The sequence below is a fragment of the Carlito syrichta genome, unplaced genomic scaffold (genome assembly GCF_000164805.1).
Source record: "Carlito syrichta isolate Samal-C Ts95f unplaced genomic scaffold, Tarsius_syrichta-2.0.1 Scaffold303314, whole genome shotgun sequence".
Classification (NCBI taxonomy): Eukaryota; Metazoa; Chordata; class Mammalia; order Primates; family Tarsiidae; genus Carlito; species Carlito syrichta.
The window spans coordinates 458,595-469,229 of NW_007247410.1; the positions used below are offsets into that span (position 1 = coordinate 458,595).

A 10,635-nucleotide genomic window follows, 5' to 3' on the forward strand; every position below is an offset into this window, starting at 1 on the left:
GTGTCTAGTATTCTTAACACATTAAAATGTTCCCTTCATTCAATGGAACTTGTACCTAAAAGTGTTTTGTAAACTGTACATGTACATTTGTATGAAGTCGTGTCTTTACTCCAGGCATATTTACTATGTAAATAGGCACTTTCATTTATGTACCTTAACATTTTACTTTTCAAGATAACATCGCTTCTAATAAGTAGACAGGTTTATACAGGCCACACTAAGCTTTTTGATCTCATAGTTTTTCCTTTTTACTCGGTAATATTCTACTTCCTGCTTTCTTCACACATGGTACACTTATGTGGCAGTTCTGTTGAGATCAGTTTGACAGATGGAACATGAATCAAATTCTTGTTATGATTTCTCTTCAAGAATATTGATGTGCACCAGGGATTTGTACTACGCTGCTGATAAACTAAAGCAATCTTAGTTTACTTGTTCACTGTCACTGATTTGCAGTCCAGATATCAAGAAATGTTGCTCCTACCATCTCTTTGCTTTTTGAAAATCAAAGATCAGCCGGGCTCGGTGGCTCAGCCTGTAATCCTGTGCCTTTGGGAGGCTGAGGTGAGTGAATTGCCTGAGCCTGCGGGTTCGAGACCCACCTGGGCAGTGAACCTCATCTCTACAATAAATCAAAAAATCAGCCAGGTGTGGTAGCACATGCCTGTAATTCCGGCAACTTGGAAGGCTGAGGCGGAAGGATCGCCGGAGCCCAGCAGGTCGAGGTTGCGGTGGCCGGAAGTGGCCACTGCACTCCAGTCTGGGTGACAGAGTAAGACTCTAACTCAAAAAAAAAAAAAAAAATCAAAGATCATCTATAGAAGGTCAATAATAGTAAATCCACTTACCCAATCTTAGCAGAAGCCTCAGCTGAAGTTGACCCAAAAAGAACAAATGCCTTTAACCAAACTATACTATACATATTCTGTGTTAAATCTTATTAACCCATCTTGTCTCTTCATTCATTCATAAATTTGACAAATATATTTGTTATATGCTAGGATTCTGCACACTGAAGGAGAAACTCTAGGATTGTCTAGTGACAGAGTCCCACATGTAATGACAAAATTAAATTGAAAATTTTAAATACTGGGGCTGTGGAAATCTCTCACCTCCATTAGTATGGCCATTAGCAATAGAACAGAAAATAACAACTGTTGGTAAGGATGCAAGAAGTTGGAACCCTTGTATATTGTTGGTGAGGATGTAAATTGTACAGTCACTATGGAAAACAGTATAAAGCTTCCTCAAAAAAATTAAAAATAGAATTACCATATGATCTAGCAATTCCACTTCTGGGTACATATCCAAAAGAATGCAGAGCAGGAACTCAAAGAGATACTCAGACACTCATGTTCACAGCAGCATTACTCATAATAGCCAAGAGCGGGAAGCAACCTAAATGTTCACTGACAGATGAATGCATAGAGAAAATGTGGTATATGTGTACAATGAATAGTATACAAGTTTAAAAGAAAAGGAAAGCCTGTCACATGCTGCAACATGGATGAATGTCAGGGAGATTAAGTGAATTAAACCAATCACAAAAGAGCAAATACTATATGATTCCACTCACATGAAGTATAAAGTAGTCAAAATCATAGAAATAGAGAGTAGAAAGGTGATTACCAAGGACTGGGAGAGAGGGATAGAGAATTTGTGTTCATTGGGGTATAATCACGTAAGCTTGACCACTCAATGCCCAAAGCCAAACTCGAGAGACAAGAGATGGTGGAAGGAAAAATGACTTTATTCCAAAAGCCAGCAGATGGGGAAAAGCCAGGCCCATGCCTCAAATAGACCATTTCCTCTTTGGGCTACTTGCAGGGGCTTAAGAAGGGAAACTGGGTATGGGAGCATGCTGGAGTGGCAGCACACACTGGTCTACATGGTGCGTTCTGATGGCTGTCTTGAGCTATGGCCCATCTGGTGTCTGGCTGGTGCTGTCTCCCAGTGTAGATTAGCCTCAGCCTTGAGGTCATCTCCAGGTGAAAGAGAATCCCACTGCCATGTGGTTAGCTTCAAGTTCAGCGCCTGGAACTTCTAAGCAAGCACATAATTAGATAAGTGAACACATTGCAAGGGAGTGTCTGGTGGGAAAAGGGAGGTAAGGGAGAGAGAGAAGGAAAAAAAAATGTTTTAAAGTACATTTTGAAATGAGGTACTCTGTTACAGTGAGTGTAAAGTTTCAGTTTTGTAAGGTGAAGAAGTTCCAGAGATCTGTTGCCCAACAATGTGAATATACTTAACGCTACTGAAATGTATACTGAAAAATGGTAGAGGTGGCAAATTTAACCTTATGTTTTTTGGGTTTTTTAACCACAATAAAGGAGACATCAAATTCTGGGGTTGTTGTAGGTACAAAAGCTTTATAGAAATTTAAATATCATTTCCTCATACTATGTTCCACTGGCTAAACAAGTAATTTGTGGTATTATATTTTTGAGTGTTAATGGTTTAATATGTTAATCTTGTCAGGTAACATATTTCCATGTACTCGTGTTTAAATATTAACCTGAAGGAATATTTCTTATGATGGAAACTTAGCCTCATGAGAAAGGGTTTGAGGGACCAAAATGAACCCTCGAACCTCCTCCTTCAGCAGATCCCTGAGGCCGTGCTACTGTCAGTGCGTCTCCTCTGAGCATGAAAACACATTTTGGTTTATAGTACTTGGATACTAGTGTTCCTAGCTCCACAGTAAATAGCTTAACTAAGTCTTCAAGTACATTCTCAAGATATTTGGGCCTATCTCAGAAACCAGCCAAGTGTATGTCTGAGGTATATAAAGTGTGAGATGTGGATGGTAATGGGTGGGGGAGGGGAGATTGGGATTAATTTTAAAATTAGCAAATAACCTTCTGTTGTGAGGTTTTAAAATAATTCTGGCAGAGTTTTTTGCCCCCCCCTTAGGAAATACCAAAAGAGTTATGACTAAGTAAATTTGTGCAGTTGCTTCTTATATCAGGAGATCTTAACCCAAGTTCTATGATAGTTCCAGAGGTAAAAGGAATGGATTCAGATGCCATTAAAAATTCAGAAATTAAATGAATACCAAAAATTGCATGTTTGTGTATTCTTCTGGACAGAGGGCGCATAGTTTTTATCTGATTCTTTTTAAAGAGCTAAAAATCATTGGCTATATGCTGACAACTCCCAAATGTATCTATCTCTAGCACAAAGCTTTTGACTTTTATATAAAGCCACTTACTAGGTAGGTATCTTCACTGGTATGTCCCAGAGGCATCTCAGGACCAATAGTTCTGAAACTTATGCCTTCTTGTATCCTCAAACTTTTCTCCTTTCCTGTGTGTTTCTTGTAAACAAGTTTTCCCCAGTTTATAAGGAGAAATTTATGGTGTCATTCTTAGTTTTCATCCACTTCTCATTCCCTTTCTTAAATCCAGACATCAATACTTTTTCTTTTTGTATCTCTTTCATCTGTCTGCATCTGTGAGGTTTCACTGTTTCTGCTTTAGTTCAGGCCGTCACAGATGACCAAGGCCATGAGTACTTTTTTTAATTTTAATTCTTTTTTTCGAGTTGGAGTTTCACTCTGTCGCCCAGGCTGAATGGAATGCAGTGGCACACTCACAGCCACCGCAGCCTCCACCTGCTGGGCTCAGGTGAGCCTTCCGCCTCAGTCTTCCAAATAGCTGGAACTATAGGCACACGCCACCCTGCCCGGCTATTTTTTTTTTTTAATTGTAGAGATGAGCTCTCACCAAGTTGCCCAGGCTGGTCTCAAACCCCTGGGCTCAGGCAATCCTCTCACCTCAGCCTCCCAAAATGCTGGGATTATAGGCGTGAGCCACCTCGCCCAGCCCACAAGTACTTTCTAAGAATCTCCTTCACCAGGCTTGCCCCTGGCCAGTCCATTCTTAAAACTGCAGTCAGGACATTTTTGAAAACCTATATATGATCCTGTTCCTTCCCTGCTTAAAATAATTCAGGTTCCCCATGTCCCTTGGATGAACTCTAGACACCTGAGCGTGGCCTTCAAGGTCTTACTGTACCCAGCCTTGTCCTTGAGAAGTCTTTCTCTCATATTCTGTAAACTTCAGTCATTCTGAATTTACGTCAGTGTCTCAGATGTGCTGCATGCCCACTTTCTTCTTAACCTTTGTGCAGTCTTTTTTTCAGCCTCTAATGCAGTCTCCACACCCACTCATATCATCTCAACTCTCAACTCATCTGTCATCGTCTGGCTTTTATTGTAGATCTAAAGCTTTTTCTTATATTCTGTTGTTCCCTCTGGGTGCTCCTCTTCTATGTCACAATGTCTTATCTTGTTTACTTCAGTGAGGCTGTCAGATGGAAGGTGCCCTGTTTTTCCTACTCACTGTTGTGCCCCCAAAGTATGGTTCCCATGGTCAGTAGCATCACCATCACCTGGAAACTCATTGAAAAGCAAGTCCTCAGGCCCTAGCCCAGAACTACTGAAGCAGACCCTTTGGAGGTAGGGCCCAGCAACCCATATCTTATCAGATCCTTCAGTGATTCTGATGCATGACATAGTCTGAAAACAATTCTTCTATGTCATATTTGGCAGTTAGGAAGCTCTTAACACTTGTTGAGTGAGTAAAGATAATTAAGAAAAATTTTACCCAAGTATATTTGTGATGTGTTGCTATTAAATGCATAGCCACATAATCTGAAGGGTGTGTTACTACAAGGAGCTATGGAACACCTATCTATGTATCACCTGTTCTTTCAGTGAGCATCCACTGAGGGCCTGTTCTGTGTCCAGTGCCATAAAAGGCTAAGGAGATACAAAGATGAATAAGAAGGAATTCCTTCCTCTCAAAGGGCCAGGAAACTGATGGAGAGACAGAAAAAGAGATGATGATGATGCAAGGAACACCCACAATGATGACAGATCTATGCCGAATATAAGAGCAGAGATAGTGATGTGTTTCAAGTCTCGAGTTCGCTCTCCTCCGCTTTAAAGTTCTTTAGACTCCTCTGTAGTTAGGCATCTTCTCTTGTCTTCTTGAAATTCCTTAGCACAAATTTGCCACTTCTACTTTAATACATAGGTACATACCTATGTAGTCATATAGATTAAAGTAGTAGTTTTCTACAGAGACAGTTTTACCTAGAGGACATTTGGCAATGTCTGGAGATATCTCGATTGTCATACTGAGGAGGTGGGGGTCAGTGGTACCAGTGGCATCTAGTGGGGAGAGGCCAGACTTGCTGCCAAATATCCTATTATCCATAGGACAGCTCTCCACTACAAAGAATTATCTGATACCAGTGTCAGAGAGAATCTCTGGAGCTAAAGTATGAGTCCTGTCTCCACCACTTAAATAGCTGTGTGTGACCTTGGGCAAATTACTTTCCCTCTGTAAGACAGAATGAGTTAATCTATATAACGTCAACTTGGCACACAGTAAGCATTATGCAGCTATTAGTCCTCTAATATGTATAATAATACATATTAGTTTATGATGGTATTGTTATTGATAACAGGATGGGATATTTGTATCTTACCGCACTCCTAGCTTAGTGACTTTCAGTGACTAAATGGGTAGCTATTAGCTCTTCTGTGCATGCATATCTTCTAGAACTAGCTCTTCCATCAGTCTATAGAACCCTACATGTTTGAATCATCACTATTAAAAGTACTGACGTCTACAGGAGATTGTTCTGGCCTGCTGTACTACTATACTCAGGAAGGGAAATAGATCCTCTCTGTGCTGTCCATCAGTTACAGAAGGCTACCCAGAGCTTTGATACAAATAGGGTACAGAGGACACAGAACCACAAGTTCCCAGGGAAGATAAATGAATAAGCAATAAGAGTAAGAAGCAGATCAAAAAAACATGTTTAAACAATTTCTACTGTCTCGTTTCTTGGAGGCCCTAGGCTTGCTGACATCTTTGAAAGAAGGTGTTTGTTAGCTGGATATATGAACTGTTGTATTCCCCTTTTGTTCTCATTGAATTGAAAAGAAAGGAAAATATATTGACCAAACAGTTGCCTGTTTTTAAATAATCCTTCCTGTGCATACCTTTCCTCCTTTCTACACAGTGTTTCATCACAGTATGACCCATCTACTGCTACTGTTTATCAGCCAGATGAAACAAGCACTCTCTGTGATACAGTGCTACTGTATTAATTTAGTTGTACTTGATATCAGTGATCTTTATGCTTGTGTCTTTTTATGCTCTACCAACAGTAGAAACTCTTTTAGTTTATGAATAATATGTATGGAAATGTCATCCACTTATACTATACAGGTTATTTGGAATAAATGTAAAAATTAAAGTATTTTTCTTTGTATTTTATAAGAAATATTTGTCTTTATTTTAAAGATGTGGGATACAATTCAGGGTTAGGTACCTAAGTGGTCATCGCACAGGTAAAGTTTGGGCCTTCCTTTGGTCCCCACTTCTCCTGGTTTGAGATTGGGTACCCTGATGTTATGTGCCTCCCGCCTCCCCTGGCAGTAGCATCAGGTAGTATTATGTGTTTAAACAAAGATCTGACATAGCTGGAGTTATTTCTTTAACAAAATTTAAATGATTTTGAGATGTTAATGAAAAGTTTAAAACATATACCATCCTGATAAAGTAGCAATTATAATTTTGCATACATTATTTCTCTATATAGTTTAGATATTTCATACCTATATGTACTAGTCAGGGTTCTCCAGAGAAACAGAACCAGTGTGTGTGTGTGTTTATTGTATAAAGAAATTACAAGGAGTTGGCTCTTATGATTATGGAGGTTGTCAAGTCCTAAGATCTTCTGGGCAGTTTGCAAACTGGAGAGTCAGGAGAGTCAATTGTATAGTTCATACTCAATCTGAAAGCCAGAAAGCCTAGAACTGATGATGAGGTTCCGATCTGAAGACTGGCAGGCTCAAGATCCAGGAAGGTTTCAGTTTGAATGCAAAGGGGAAAACAGCTGATGTCTTCATTTGAGGGCCATCAGGCAGAAAGAGTCTCTTTTACTCAAGGGATAGTAAACCTTTTTTTCTTTTCAGGTTTTCAATTGATTGGGAAGGGCAACTTCGTTTCTCATTCTACTGACTTAAATGTTAATCTCATCCAAAAATACCTTCAAAGAAATACCCAACTCTCTGGGTGTCCCATGGCCCAGACAAGTAACCATTTCACTGTGTATAAAATGATCAGCAAATGTACAATTTTTAACTTTGTTTTAAGAATTATTTTATTAATTTTATATAGTGTAGAAAAATTATGAACATATAGTAACTCATTTGGCATATTGAGAAGTAAACATAATAAAGAATTTTAAAACACTGACCATCTCTCAAAGAATCACAAATCAAAATTAATGTAATTGAGTATGCTATTAGCACTTTATGCTAAAGCTATGAAAAATGTTTTTTGTATATGAGGCTCTTTGAAAAGAAGCCTAAAGAAAAATGATAAAAATAGACTGCACTTTGCTGTCATGAACTTAATGCACACTTAATTGAATTTAGCAAACATGTCTTGAATATCTGCTATGCACAAGTTCTGTGTTACTTGTCAAGAGGGATACTTAGATGTGTAAAAAAAAGGCTCTTACCCTCAAGGAGACAAACAAGGACTCATTTAACTATATAATAAGATGGTATTATTTAACTGCTTAACTAAAGATACAAATAAAATATAACTATCATATAAGAGAGACTGCTTTATTCTGTTGAAAGTATTTATAGGCATATATAATGGAAAACATTATCTCTAGCCCATTAATAATGGGTAAGACTTTCATTGACAGAGACAAAGAAAGAATGTTCTTGGTGAAAAGAACAGCTCAGGAAAAGTTGAGAGAGAGAGAGAGAAGGCTGTGTTTTGCCAACAGGAAATTATCTAGTAGTGTTGAAATGTTTAGGTTGTGATAGGGGAAGGCTGATGACAGAAGAAAAGCGTTAACATCTGCCTGTAAAATAGAGGTGGAGGCAGGTCAGAGTGGGCTTGAATGTCATTGTTTTAAAATTTTGGATTTTTAAAAATTGAGAGCCCTGAAAATATTTGAAAAAGTGGAACAACTTTTCCAGTCTTCAATTTAGAAAGCAAGTTAAGGAGTAGATTTTTAAAGTGCTATGAGATTGTAAGAAGGGCACCAGCTTTATTTGCATATCTCATAGGGTTCTAAAGAGGATTTGAGACAGTTTATAAGATTTAAAAATAAGGGTGGCTCAGCCTGTAATTCCACGCCTTTGGTAGGCTGAGGTGAGTAGATTGCCTGAGCCTGCCGGCTCAGTGGCTCAGCCTGTAATCCCACTCCTTTGGGAGACTGAGGTGAGTGGATTGCCTGAGCCTGCCAGCTCGAGACCTGCCTGGGCAACTTGGCGAGACCTCATCTCTACAATAAATCAAAAATTAGCCGGGCGTGGTAGCATGTGCCTGTAGTTCCAGCTACTTGGAAAGCTGAAGCAGTAGGATCTCTTGAGCCCGGCAGGTCGAGGCTGCGGTGGGCCGTGAGCATGCCACTGCACTCCAGCCTGGATGACAGAGTGAGACTCCAACTCAAAAAAAAAAAAAAAAAAAAAAAAAAAGGGTGAAAAAAATGGGAGCAGGGTGAAATAAAGGCAAGAAAATATGATGCAGCTGGAGTAAAGCTGGTGGCGAAAACAGACACATAGCAAGAATTTAATATTGGTAGAGATGGCCTGGAAGTTGATCTCTGAATCTCTTAAGCCAGAAGGAAAAAGGAAAGATGATTACATATAACTGACACTCTTGCTTCTTGTTTCACAGAAGGAAAGTAGAAGCAATCAGTAGAGACTTTCCCAGGATCCCTCTGCCAGCTGACCCAGCAGAGTCCCACACCCCCTCCTCCTCACACAGCTGAGCTGTGCCCTCCTCCAAAGCCAACCTACACTCCACATGACCCTCCAGCAATCTCTCCTTTCCTGAGTGTCCAGGTTTCCCTGTTGAATCATCACTATCAACATACAAATAGGATGTGTTTTTAAGTCTTTAAAAAGCAAACAACACAAAAGAAAACTCCTTTGATCAGCTTCCCTTCTCTTCATTCGATGCTGCCTGCCCATTCATAGTGAGAAAAGTGCTCATCAAAACTGCAGTGAGATTTTTTTCTCACTTTTCAGATCGGCAAAACTCCAGATCTTCATAACACATTTTATGGGCAAGGATTGTAGAAAAAGTCTTACATGTTTCTGGTAGAAGTACAAAATGGCACAACTTCTATGTAGGGGAATCTGACAATATGTATCAAAACTATGGATGTTTTGTCTTTTCATTTATAATCTCGGAGAATCAATTCAAGAGAAATGTCTGCATGTACAAAATGACATATCTCAGGGCTATTTGCTGAAACATCATTTATAAAACCAAAAGTTTAAAAACAATCTTAGTTCCCATTAATAACAGATTGGTTAAATAAACAATGCTACAGTCACATAATGAAATTCTATGCAGCATTTTCAAAGGATAAAATTTCTTTTTAGTTTTAAATTTTTAAATTTTTGTATTTATTTTTTTGAGTCAGAGTCTCACTGTGTTGCCCAGGCTGGAGTGCAATGGCACGCTCACAGCCACCACAGCCTCAACCTGCTGGACTCGGGATCCTTCCACCTCAGCCTTCCAATTAACTGGAACTACAGGCGTGTATCACCACGCCCGGCTAATCTTTTTTATTTATTTACTGTAGAGATGAGGTCTCGCCAAATTGCCCAGGCTGATCTCGAACCTGTGGGCTCAGGCAATCCTCTCACCTTGGCCTCCCAAAGTGCTGGGATTATAGGTGTGAGCCACTGTACTCAGACTAAGGATAAGATTTCTAAGCATTGATTGGAAATGTCTTTGTCTATAAATTTAAAATGCTGCCAGGTGCTGGTAATTTGTGAAGTTTCTGACCTTTTATAAAAAAAGAGGAAAATGATATATATTCATATTTACTTGAACTTTCATAAAGAACCTTTAAATAAAAGCTAACAAAACGATGGACTGGGGAATTGGAAAATGGTTTGTTCTAATAATTTGGGTCTTATTTTCTGTTTTAAGCTCTTGTATACACTTATGTACAATATAAAATGTATTTCTCAAAGTGTATATTAGATTTTCTTGGAACAAAAAAACCCTGCATTTATAGTACTTGCTAAATTTTCTATTTTATTATGCCATAACATGATTCTTAAAAAATTCTGTTCCTAGATCCATATTTATTCTCTTGGAATGACATTATATTGGGGAGCTGATCATGAAGTACCTCAGAGCCAAGTAAGTCGAACTTTTATATTTGTCATACTTGTTACACTTAAAAAAGCTCTTTCACATATTTATGTGTTCTACAGCATGCTGTCAAATACACCAGCATTTATTAATTATTTTTCACATTAATAATGTCACACTTTCAGAGTGAACTAACAATAAAGTGCTAAAACTACTTTTGAGATATTCTTAGACTTGTAGCTATCACTCCCTAGGAACCAACAAGTCAGTCTGTGAGATGGAGCAGGCACACATTTTATTTTATCTTATTTTTTTGAGAAAGCGGGATTTATTGAGAGGAGAGAAAAGCTCCCACAGTGGGAGGAGACCTGTGGAGTTGCCCCACAGATTTTATTTACTTATTTATTTTTTGAGTTGGGGTCTCACTCTGTTGCCCAGAGGTGGAGTGCAGTGGCCGCTCCCGGCCACGGCAGCC

The 10,635-nt window shown here is 39.0% G+C and overlaps 1 protein-coding gene across 4 annotated transcripts in view; it reads left to right on the forward strand.

Annotated features, from left to right (window-relative positions):
• Positions 1 to 10,635, forward strand: part of PTPN13 (protein tyrosine phosphatase, non-receptor type 13) — a 146,925-nt gene that overhangs the window by 23,914 nt on the left and 112,376 nt on the right. For all 4 annotated transcript variants that reach the window (XM_008058360.1, XM_008058361.1, XM_008058363.1 and 1 more), the window contains exon 3: positions 10,143 to 10,208. In XM_008058360.1, the coding sequence (XP_008056551.1) occupies positions 10,143 to 10,208 (66 nt within the window). The remainder of the gene's footprint in view (positions 1 to 10,142; positions 10,209 to 10,635) is intronic.